Below are 12,468 nucleotides of genomic sequence, written 5' to 3'. Positions count from 1 at the left end.
GAAACCTTACTTTCCGGGTCCTCTTTTGTGGGTGGCTTTGTGGGTGCCTCCAGGATGTCTACGTCGTCACTTGTGACACATGCAATCCCGTTCAGCTAATCAGAGAAGGATGAAGGGACTGAACTGCCTTATTGCTAGATTGTGTCTTTCCCCTTAGTGATGAGACTGGATACTCTTACAGGGCCCTGTTTTCCTTCCTAAATGTTGGGGAATGGACCCCGCCCAGCGAATCACTACCAAGGAACCGAAGTACCCAACCGTGCATCATCCTCCAGAAGCCAGTTCTGGCGACGGGATAAAATATTTTTTTTGAAGATGACATTTTGACGCTGCTCCAATACCATGTTCTGCGACTGGGGTTAGTAAAAGAGACATGCTGATTTTGGTCACTTGGTGACAATTCTATTTTTAGGGGGAAAAATGAGACTGCTGAAGGCTGAGATCAATTTCAAACTGGGGTGGTGAAATTGTTTAATCTCCTCCATGAATTTGGTTTAAAAATGATTTTTCAGTTTCCCCGTTGACTAGAGTATATACGGCAGCTGTTTAAGAACGGACGAGGGATTTCACGTGACTCTTTGAGTTCTTGAGACAAAGGCAACGGCAAGAAAGCACTTCTTGACGTGTGTTCAGGTCAGGATGTCCTGCAACTCAGGAATCTGGCGGGGCCGCCTTAAAGGAACACCACTGAGTCCCTCCCCTTACGCCCCACGCTCAGGGCAAGTGGCCAGAGGGAAGAGTGTATAGCCAAGCATTGAATTCTCTTTCTCTGCCCCCAGCATGACCTGGTTCTCTGTCGCTTCTCACTCCTCTTTCCTTGGCTGTCAACTGCTGCTGCTTTTGCTGATCCAAGAAACTCCAAAGGCTACTTGAAATCAATCCATTTAACACAGAGATCAAACGTTTATAGTACGTAGTGGAGAAAAGCGTGAATGGGAATTTACTTGGAAAAATTAACGTTTATAAAAATATTCTTCTCGTATCTTACATATTTAACGAAACTTAACCATCATTGTGGCAACTATGGAGTCGTATGACATAAAGAATAAATCAAGTTTTGTTTTTTGGTGCAATTTTCCCAACACAGTTGGAATTATATGATGGCTGTGGTAGTTTTCTATTTCTGTGTAAAGCCTTTGGGTTACACCAATTGGAAAGAGATAAAAGGAAACAATATGGTGGGGGAAAAAAGTGGGTAAAGATTTGTGAGGAAGATTTCATTCTTCTAAGAGAGTGTCAAAGAATTTCAAAAGAAATGCCATGAAGAAAAGTCAACAAATTCTAACTACAGTAACTTTTTCTTATCGGTCTGAAATATTCCACAGTAAACTTGCCAAAACTGCAATTTGCTTTTGCGGAAGTGCCCTCCATGTGATACTGTTTTTCTTAAGAGTTACTACAGATGAATGGACACAGAAGATGTGGTATATACACAATGGAATATTATTCAACCAGAAAAAGAAGGAAATCCTGCCCTTTGCCACAACATGGATGGACCTCGAGGGAATTATGCTCAGTGAAAAAAGTCAGAGAAAGATAAGTACTATATGATCTCACTGATATGTAGAATCTAAAAAACAAACAACAACAAAACAAAACCTGAACTCACAGACACAGAGAACAGACTGATGGTTGCAAGAAGTGAGTGTTGGGAGGTGGACAAAATGGGTGGAGGTGGTCAAAGGTACAAACTTCCAGTTGTAAGACAAATAAGTCGCGGGGATGTGATATACAGCATGGCGACTACGGGTACCCCGTATTGTGTACTTGCAAGTTGCTAAGAAAGTAGATCTTAAAAGTTCTCGTCACAAGAAAAAAGTTTTAAGTATGTGTGGTGACGGACGTTAATTAGACTTACTGTGGGGATCGTGTCACGATATATACAACTATTGAACCCTTATGTTGTACACCTGAAACTAATGTTGTTTGTCAATTATTCCTTAATTAAAAATAAAGAGCTACTACATACCAGTTACTCGAAGTTTATCTGTACCAACCACAACTGCCTTTTCATCAACAGTAAACAGTGGCTTGCTGTCCTTGGAGTTGATCTGAAACTGCTGACTCTGGACCTCTACCATTTTGGGACCTAAAGAATGAATGAAAGCATTTTATTATAAAGTGTGTAGTCTCTGCAGTGTTAAAAGCTCTACTTCTACACATGCCACGGCACCCAGCAGTACCAAATCACTAAACATTTAAGATTTGTTACCGGTAATTTTTTTGATTCTGTGATTAAATTTTAAGTCCTAAGCCAAAATCTATTATATTATTAAAATTAATGTAGGTCACATGTATGTAGATCTATATCAAATATATGTATGAATGAATTATATAAAAATTAATTTTTTCAGGTTTTTAAGACTTGCCAAAAATAATATGATTCTTCTACGCAGATTACTGAAATTGGTATTCTTTTGAGTATTAACCAACTGAGGGTTTTATATTCTGAAATGTGAGATTTGTGAAAGACCATCTTATGAATGGCTTCCTTCAATGGCCAAAGTTAACGCAGACAATGAATGAGTCACACTCAGATTCTTGCCTCTGCCCTAGTCCTCACCTCCTACTCCATGGAGCAAACAGACATCACCATGGAAACACACCCTCAAGTTTCTGCCCTTCACCTTCATCTCAGCCATTTCTGTCTTCTCCAGCCCTTCTTTCTATTTCAGGGACAGGGCATCACTTTCTCCTCCAAGCTTACTCCTTTCACATGAACTTTTTCTGTTTGTTTGTTCGTTTTTGCTATACAGCAGGTTCTTATCAGTTATCTACCTTATACATATTAGTGTATATACGCCAATCCCAATCTCCGACCCACTGGCTTTTAAATTACGACTGTACTCAGCACATGCTTAATGTGTGCTTCTGTGTGCCAGGCACTGGGGACGCTGTACCTTCAGCGTGTGAGATCTTGTTCAATGTCTCTCATTGGTACAGTCGGGTATCCATCATTTTATGTTTTCTGATTTCTCTGTGTTTCCTGTCCTTCTAACCTTAGCAGCATAATGGCTTCATCTCTCTAGAACATAGCGTTCAGCATTTGCTTAAGGAACTACAAGTGTTCCTTCATTCTTTTGTTAGTTCTATTTTCTTATCTAGAAAAGTAAGTTTATTGTGAAATGGATACTTGCAGATTTCGTGTATGTGTCCCTGTGTCTCTCACAGTACTATTTCAAGTTGACTGGTACCTGCTAGAAATTAAATAGAAGCTTTTCAACTAATACATTAATCAGTTTTGGATATTGTCAGCAACATATTCTTATGTTTTTTCACTAATTTGTACCTCAGATCCCTCCAAAGATTCTTCATTTAAATGTGCATGTGTTCACATGTTACAAAGTGGAACACATTTTTTTTCTCTATGTTTTATCTCCTTTCTCTTAAGGAAGCCTGGCTTTGTTTTGTGATAGTTGCCTTTATTTTTGCTCTCCTGAGCTTTCACCCAAACTCAGTTATCCTGTGATTCGGTGTCACTATTTACCTCTTCTGGGTCACTGATATATCTTACATATTTATCATACAAACACTGATTTGCATTAAGTGATGAATTTGAAGTTGAGTTTAGAATCAAGAGGAAAAAACTGGAGTAAATTATCCAATAAGAGTTCACTGTTTAGCTTATTGGACGTTCATATAACAATTCGAGGAGAATTTATCAAGTGAAAGTGGTTAAACTAAATGACATTTTTTCTGTAACCATTGTTTCATATACATTGATGAAATATTCAACGAATGAGTTTAGTTGCATAATTTTCATGAGTAACAAAGCTACATACATCCTCAAATCAAAGAAAATTCAGGAAAGTGAGTCTCTTCCATTCAGCACAAATTTATTGTATGCTTTTATGTTCAAGGTTTCGTGCTAAGAATTGAGGCTACATGAAAGAGGAGATGCAGTTCACAACTTATAGGATTTCATAGTCTACTGAAGAAAAAAGCATATAAATCTAGTCCCAGGGCAATTTGATAAGTGCCGTGACACAACCATGGACAGTGTCCAGTGAGAACCCTGACAAGGAATTCCTGTCCCTCCTGGGGGTTCAGGGATGACACCTCAGGGAAGGGGATGTCTGGGCTGACCTGGAAGAGTTCATGTTTCCCTGATGAAGGGAGAATGCGAGATTCCAGGTAGAGGGGCTACTCAAACAAACGCACAGAGGCGGATAAAATTCCATCTTCACTTTATAAAAAATACATAGAATGTTCAGTTTAAATACGTTTTCCACTTCAAAAGAAACTGTGCTCCCAGTGATAACAAGCCCACCACAGGAATAATCATCTCTTAAAGTAAGTGAGTTTAAAATTAAATCTTTTAACTTTCATTAATATTCTACTAGTCTTTATAACCTTGCTGGACATGCATTAGAGCTGAGCAAGTCACCCTCATGTGCAGGAGAGTTCTTTAAGAAATAAAACTCAGGGCTTCTCTGGTGGCACAGTGGTTGGGAACTCGCCTGCCAGTGCAGGGGACACGGGTTCGAGCCCTGGTCTGGGAGGATCCCACGTGCCGCAGAGCAACTAAGCCCGCAAGCCACAACTACTGAAGCCTGCGCGCCTAGAGACTGTGCTCCGCAGCAGGAGAGGCCATCGCCATGAGAAGCCCGTGCACCACAACAAAGACCCAATGCAGCCAAAAATAAATAATAAATAAATTAATTAAAAAAAAAAGAAAACTCAAATACTTTCGTTGTGATTAAAAAAGGAGCTATCTGGTAAAATCACACTTTTAATGAAAGGCTTTGGTACAAATAACGAGGGAAATAAATAAAGGAATTAGGGCTTCCCTGATGGCGCAGTGGTTGAGAGTCCACCTGCCGATGCGGGGGACACGGGTTCGTGCCCCGGTCCGGGAAGATCCCACATGCCGCGGAGCAGCTGGGCCCGTGGGCCATGGCCGTTGGGACTGCGCGTCCGGAGCCTGTGCTCCGTGACGGGAGGGGCCGCAGCGGTGAGAGGCCCGTGTACCGCAAAAAAAAAAAAACAACAAACAACAACAACAACAAAAACAAATGTCACAGAGTCCTTTGAGAAAAGGAAAGATTTATTCTGCTGCTGCAAATATCGTATCACAGAAGATACTGGACTGGAAGTATAAAACTGTGGTTAAGTTCATTCTACTAATGCTTTGGTATCATCTAGGTTCACCTTTATAAGCCTGGAGTCAGTGACTCTTATCTGTATAGCTTGACTCTGTTCTTTAGGCTAGTCTGTTACATCCAAGCACATGAGTTCATGGACCTATAATAACCAGGAAAGGGCTCCAGTGCTGTTCACAGCAATTGCCTTGGATGAACCCACTGTTTTTTAAAACTTTATTTTATTGAAGTATAGTTGATTTACGATGTTGTATTAATTTCTGCTGTACAGCAAAGTGATTCAGTTATAAATATATTCTTTTCCATTATGGTTTATCACAGGATATTGAGTATAGTTCCCTGCGTTATATAGTAGGACTTGTTTATTCATCCTATATATACTAGTTTGCATCTGCTAATCCCAAATTCCCAATCCACCCCTCCCCCACCCCCTCGGCAACCACAGTCTGTTCTCTATGTCTGTGAGTCTGTTTCTGTTTCATAGATAAGTTCATTTGTGTCATATTTTAGATTCCACATATAAGTGATATCATATATTTGTCTTTCTCTGTCTTACTTCACTTAGTATGATAATCTCTAGCTCCATCCATGTTGCTGCAAATGGCATTATTTCCTTCTTTTTCATGACTGAGTAGTATTCCACTGTATATATACACAATGTATATATATATTATGTGTGTGTGTGTGTGTGTGTGTATACCACATCTTCTTTATTCATTCATCTGTCTATAGACACAGGTTGTTTCTATGTTTTGACTGTTGTGAACACTGATGCTAAGCCCTTGTTTTTTACTCCTTTCTTTGTTAAATTTCTCTCTTCTGTTTTACCTGAGAAATTTTGAGTTTGTTTCCCACTTATGACCCCAAATCCCTCAAAGCTGTGGCTCAGGCTTATACTTGAACCCTTGTCCACTCTGGAGCACCCTGGACAGGCCATCTTCCCCCACCCCATCTCCTAGAACTCTCTCCCACACTTAAGCTGGCTTTCCAGCCCATCCCTTCCTACACAGTCTTTTATTCATTCCTCCATTCATTCATTCAACAAGTATTTATTGAATACCTCCTAAATATATGAGTGGCCTGAATTAAGAACTGTGTCATTGACTGAATGGAATAACCTAACTCCAATTTTTGAGTATTACATAATCAAATTATTGTGTGTGTGTGTGTGTATATATATATATATATATATAAAATATGCAATAATATTATTGTATATTGTATTTCCAATAAATATATTTATAATATAATTTTATAATTATATTTACAATTATATATATTCCTTGGACTATTATGTAGCCATTAAAATAATGCCATTGAAATGGAAGAAATTAAAAAAACAAAAAGAGAGTACTATGTGGACTTCTATGCAAATAAAGTTGAAAACCTAGATGAAACAAAATATCAGGGAACTAGGAATTGCCAAAATTGACCCCATTCAGCTAAAAAGTCTTATTTTGAAGCTAACCAGAACTGGTTTCTATTATTCGAAGTCAAAAGAACATTAACTGTAGTAACCAGAGCTGCATTTACAACTAGAAGGTTCCACTGTCGTTCACAATTTGTTGTCTTTTAGTCCCAAGATTTGAAATGCTAGCTGCTGATGCTTGCTTTCCCATGTTTGATTCCTTTTGGAATTTAAGACTTTTGGCTTTGATTGTATTGGTTGCCAATTTTTTCAGTGGTCTTAGTAATAAACAATTATTCATTTGATTAAATGGGATTACTTTGTCTAGTTCACATAAATCACATTTTAATATCCAGATTGGCTAAATTTAACTTCTCCCAGGAAGTGTGAGGCTGGAATGAGTGTGATTGTGGGAAGTCATTTACTGAAAATCGTCTTGGATTTGGTGAGCTGAATATTTCCGAGTTCAGGATTCTCAGTATAGCAGAGGCTTTCCAACCGAAGGTTTAACAGAAATCACTTATTTTAACTCTACCTCAGGTATGAAACACTAAGGTTAAAACTCAAAATTTGAGGTTAACAGTTTAAAGTAATTCTGATGGGAAACTTTTTTTTTTAAAGTGAATTCCTTGGTGACAAAAACAACACCATATTTGCAGCAACTAGGACAGTTCCCGGTGCGCCATGATTTAATGAAATCTGTGTAGAGAGGGAGGGTGGTGGAAACACCCCTGTTGGAGAAGCAAGTCCTAAGGTGACTCCTGGTTTGGCTTCTCTACTAACTAGCTGTGTGTTTTTGAGAAAATTAGCTTTTCAGTGCTTCCATTATTTCATCCACAAAAGTGGAGACAGATTTATGTTATCTTTAACTCCTCTATATATGAAAATCCACACTTAGCAAAAAATTAAATGTGAAAATGAGTATTTGTGTTAAATCATTTTCAGAAGAATATAAAATGAATCTTTTACTTTTGGAACTCCTAAAAAATAATTACACACTCTAAATGTTATTAATTACTTGACAGCATATAGAAAGTAGCACATATTCAATAAATGTTTGTTGAATGAATGACAAAGGATGGGTAAAAATCCCTCAAACATTTTTTTTTTTTTTTGTGGTACGCAGGCCTCTCACTGCTGTGGCCTCTCCCGTTGCGGAGCACAGGCTCCGGATGCGCAGGCTCAGCGGCCACGGCTCACGGGCCCAGCCGCTCCGCGGCACGTGGGATCTTCCCGGACCGGGGCACGAACCCGTGTCCCCTGCATCGGCAGGCGGCCTCTCAACCACTGCGCCACCTGGGAAGCCCTCCCTCAAACATTTAAAAGCTACAGTCAGTTAAAAATTTTTAAGAAATTTAAGAAATGGTAGACACAATTCATAATACAACATAATTTATAAAGAAATATGATTTGGTTTAGACAAGTATCATGAACATGTATGCTGTGTAAGCTCAGGTTCATCTCCAGATTTATTGAGAATTTCACTGGACTTGGTGATAAAACAAGCTTCTAAGCAAAAGAGAAATACAATTTATCATTTAGAAAAAGTTATAAAGATTAAATCAGAACACAGACTACGGAACTCATGTGTTACTGTCATAAAAGGAATCATAAAGTTAAGCTATGGCTGTACCTTCCAATGTCACATTATTGTTCTGTAACAACAGCCATTAAAAAAGGGGGACATGGAAAGCTACCTGCCTGTGTTGGTAGTACACTTGTCATCTATTTCCCCATAATCTGGAGAGCCATCCAATTTCTTAGATTTAGCAAATCTATAAAGTGTTGATGGCGTAGAGAAGGTATATTCCTTTCACCAGCTGTTTGCTCTTTTGTTATTTCTTCCATCGATGTTCTTTCTTTCTAATCCTTTCGCTCTCTGCGCACAATTCCAAAGGACCTCTCTCCCACGTGACCATATTCTTTGGTCTTAGCTGATCGGATGGGTGTACATGGCTCAGCTAAGGGCAGTTGGTTGAACAGAGTAATTGGGCCAATTAGAGTACTTTGCTGTGAATTGAGAATTCATGACATTGAAGACCAAGTTGGCTGGTGTTGAGAACTATAGCCAATCGGATGAAGAACCAGAGAGTCCTGTAGAGTTAGAACCGGTGCAACCATGCTACCAAGTGAAAATCATGGACAGAGATTCACGGAAAGGAGGGGAACATGGTAGAGAGAAGGAGAAAGGGAGGGGGAGAGAGGGAGAGAGAGGATGAATACTTTGATTCTCCGGCCCTGGTCTTTCTTTTCTTGAGGGCAGCTCCTTTGTTTCCTTTCCTCAGTCTCTGTGAGATTGTTTTGTATCCTGCCAACAATCATTGTTTCTTGTACTACCTTAAATGGTCCTCTTATTTCTTGGAACCAAAATAACTTCACTTAAAATACTTCAGACTGTCCTCCCACCACCTGAACTAGTCTCCGTGGTCCACACAGCATGATAGTTAGAAAACTCATACTTTGATTGCTCATAAATAACTCTGAATTCTCTAGAAGAAAAAAGAAACAAATGGATGCATTCAGCACAACTGTTCATGGACCACACACACGCAAAGCACTGTTATGAAGCTGGACTCACCCACTTTTAACCTGCCTGTAACTCCTCCTTCCGGGTTGCGTGCATTTACAGTCACATTCTGCGTGGACTGCAGAAGCAGAGATGAGTCCTAAGGACAGATTTACAATGTCAGCCAAATACAGACTATTTAAAATGACTAGACCTTTGAATTTGTATATAAATTGAGGATTTACACAAAAGAATTTCCCCCATGTCATAGATCCTGTGAACCTATCAATTTGCGGCTAAAACTATTGTTTAAACTTGGATTATATTGTGTGAAGGGGGTGAATGCAGTATTTTTTTCCCCCCACAAAATATAATAACCTCCTGGGTTTACAGAGCCTGTGTGCACTGGTTACAATGGACCAAGTCCGTTCTCAAGGTGAAGAGCTGAAACAATGAAGTTTTAATCAGTGTTTTGTCTTTTCCAAGGAATTAAAATTTCATTTCTCATAATTTATGTCCAGGACATGATATCTTTTTAAAAGGTAAATCAGAGAGCGGTTAGCTCTTCTATAAATAAATACCATATTATCTTCAAAACGCCAAAGGCTTCTCACAATTTCAAAAGAGCTTTTAAAATCTGTTGGATGCCTACGTTTTTAGAGCTTTTTGTTGGAAGATACAGTGGCTTTGTGAGCACGTAAGTGGGGTCACAGTCTGAGCGGAGGCTTTGTCTCACAGAAGATTGCTGGCTCTTCTGTAACAGTTTTCCTCAAAAGGAACGCAGTAATTCGGCTACTGGATTCAGGCGGGTTTATGCCACTCAGAGGGAACCAAATATCTTCCCAAGTTGGGGGGTATAATACGATTTTTCAGAAGGAAAGAAGTTTCAGGAGTGCTTTGGAACGCTAGCAGGTCAGAAATTCTCCAACTTGCTTTGTGGAAGCAGATGGATTTGCCATTGTCTCACCTTTCATCCAATGGCGTGACCTTACTACTTGTCTTTGCTGTGTTTTGAAATAACCAGCAGGATAATAAGAGCTAAAAATTCACCAGCGATTTTTACCATCCAGCCTCTCCTTTCATCTCCACACTTTGAAGGAGGTAGCATTACTCCTCACATACAGATGCGGAAATTGAGCTCAAAGAGATTAAATGACGGCTCTCCCAAAGTAACAGCCAGCAAGGGACAGTTCCATGACGGAACCGTCTTCAGGCGCCAACTTCCAGGCTCTTTTTTTTTTTTTTTTTTTTTATCATTTTCCCTGAAAGGGAGGACATGGCCCAGGTCAGAGCTGTGAGGCCCACTCCCGGGCCTAGACAATAAGTTGTCCCAGGAACCACTCTGGTCGTCTGATCCAATGGATTCTCTCCAACACTATTCTTTTTCTGGCTTCCACCGCAGGGGCTGCAAAGGCTAAATGCTTTCTCAGCCTGTCCTGCAGGGAGGGAGACCCAAGTGATACAATTCCGGTCGATGAGATGTAAGCAGAAATCCGCTGGGGCGGGGCTGGGGGTTTCCAGGCAAGGTTTTGGTCGCTCGCTAGGGCCCACCCAAGGCACGTGGCCAGGGAGACATGCAGCGTCACCGCGTGCACACCTTTCATCAGAAAAGCAAACTTGCTGTGTTTCACCGCTATTTATGTCTCATGAAACACAAATTCTTTAAACGTGTCCTCATCTGCTTACCACTCTGGAGTGTATTTCTTTGGCATACAGTGGGAATAAAAACTCCGATTCCCCCTCCAGGCGAAGTCCATCTTCTGTAACATGCAGGTGACCCATCCCTGTCTGTTAAAAAGAGATTTGTTATTGCTTTCTTCTTCACTTCTTTTAGCATCAACTTAAATCACGTATGCATTTTCACAGATTTCCTATCGGCACTTTACTGTATTTCTCTTAAACACTTTATTTAAAACTTTGTTTTTATTCAATATTCAGTATTTTATTACGTCTTGTGTAAATACAAAGGACTATTTAGGAAATGCATATAAGATTTAAATAATCACTTTATAAGAACATGCAAGAGCCCACCAACATGTCAGAAAAAAAAAATCTTACCATTACTATTTAAAATTTTTTAAAAATTAAGATGCCATACAATGGACTCTTCAGGCTTACAGCTCTATGAGTTTTAACATACGTACAGATTCGGGCAGCCACCAACCCAACCAGGATACAGCACTGCCATGAAAACCAACACGCTACAGTTCGCAGTGAAATTATTTAAAAAAGGTAAAAAAGAAAAGTGAATGTTATATTATTTTTTGCTACTGAAAATTCTGATCCAGACAGGAAACCAACATTAACTGCATGAAAGGAAGCTTCTGTTGATACAATGTGGATGAAGTGACCGCACAAACAAAACAAGAACATGTTTATCAGGAAAAAAAATACTTACTGGGGAAAACCACATCACTTTAAGAATCCAAATTGTAAGAGCAAGATTCACAAGGAGGATGATGAGCAAAAGAAGAACAAATAAGTAGAGGCAACGCTTTCTCCAGCCATAGATGCCGATTTTGTAGACAGACTGGTTCTCTGGCCGCTCTATGTGGGTGCCTTCTGTGGTCGTGGTGTATTGTTCACGTACCATCTGCCACCGGGTGGGGGGCAAGGGAGGGGGGGTGAAGGGGGGGGGAGGAGGGTAGAGGGAGAGAGGGAGAGACACATGGCCAGAAAGAGGATTTGTTTGTCAATATTGATTGACCATTAGTCCCACAAAATACTTTTTACCCCAATAACAAATTTCCCAAATTAGTGATGTTTAAAATGAGCATTGGCTATTACTTTGAAACATGTCACTGTATTTCAACCACAGCGATAATCTGTCATGCAATGTATTTAGATATGACAAATGCATTTGAAATCCAGTGATTATATTTTCAGATTTTGATCAATAAAATCAATACATATACAGCTTTCAAAATTCTGCAAGATTAAGCTTGCAATTGAAGCACCAACCTACAACAATCCAGTTATCACATTCTTAAAAGATTCAGTGGGAGGAAAATCAAGCTGGTACCCAAGAGCCTTCTGAAGAAAAAATCCAATTACTCAATTTTGTGCCAAATGATTAAATTACATCTTCCTTCAGCTACTAAATTATTCAGAATTAAAAAGGCTCTTTTCAAGATACCTACCACACCAACTCTGGCCTATAATTAAGCTCCCAAGTACTGACCTAGTTCAAGAAAGATCAAAATGTGCACGTGTACAAATGTTTACAAACATTCCCTGTTTTATGTAAATGAGGTTAAGAGTTTTAGTAACAATTTCAACTCTATGAAGAGATTTTTAAAAGTTGCTCAATTTTCCCCTTTCCACAAAGAAAAAAAGAACATGGTTTTAACTGTTTAAATTAAGATTAGAAATTATGATGACTTTTCTGATTGTAAATGTAGCAAAATGATGAATCATATAAAATATTCTCCTCTGAGGTTTTTTATGCATTT

The 12,468-nt window shown here is 39.3% G+C and overlaps 1 protein-coding gene across 10 annotated transcripts in view; it reads right to left on the bottom strand.

Moving 5' to 3' along the window:
• The window catches only part of SGCG (sarcoglycan gamma), a 54,197-nt gene that overhangs the window by 23,199 nt on the left and 18,530 nt on the right, over positions 1-12,468 (bottom strand). For all 10 annotated transcript variants that reach the window (XR_009559842.1, XM_060288168.1, XM_060288170.1 and 7 more), the window contains 4 exons: positions 11,415-11,609; positions 10,703-10,804; positions 9,089-9,176; positions 1,970-2,089 (listed from right to left, as the gene is read on the bottom strand). Coding sequence is in view for 9 of the 10 variants with exons in the window: in XM_060288168.1 (XP_060144151.1) it covers positions 1,970-2,089; positions 9,089-9,176; positions 10,703-10,804; positions 11,415-11,609 (505 nt within the window). In the remaining variant the exon portion in view is untranslated. The remainder of the gene's footprint in view (positions 1-1,969; positions 2,090-9,088; positions 9,177-10,702; positions 10,805-11,414; positions 11,610-12,468) is intronic.

The sequence above is a fragment of the Globicephala melas genome, chromosome 18 (assembly GCF_963455315.2).
Source record: "Globicephala melas chromosome 18, mGloMel1.2, whole genome shotgun sequence".
In the NCBI taxonomy this organism is placed as follows: Eukaryota; Metazoa; Chordata; class Mammalia; order Artiodactyla; family Delphinidae; genus Globicephala; species Globicephala melas.
This window is presented reverse-complemented; position numbering and strand designations above follow the sequence as displayed.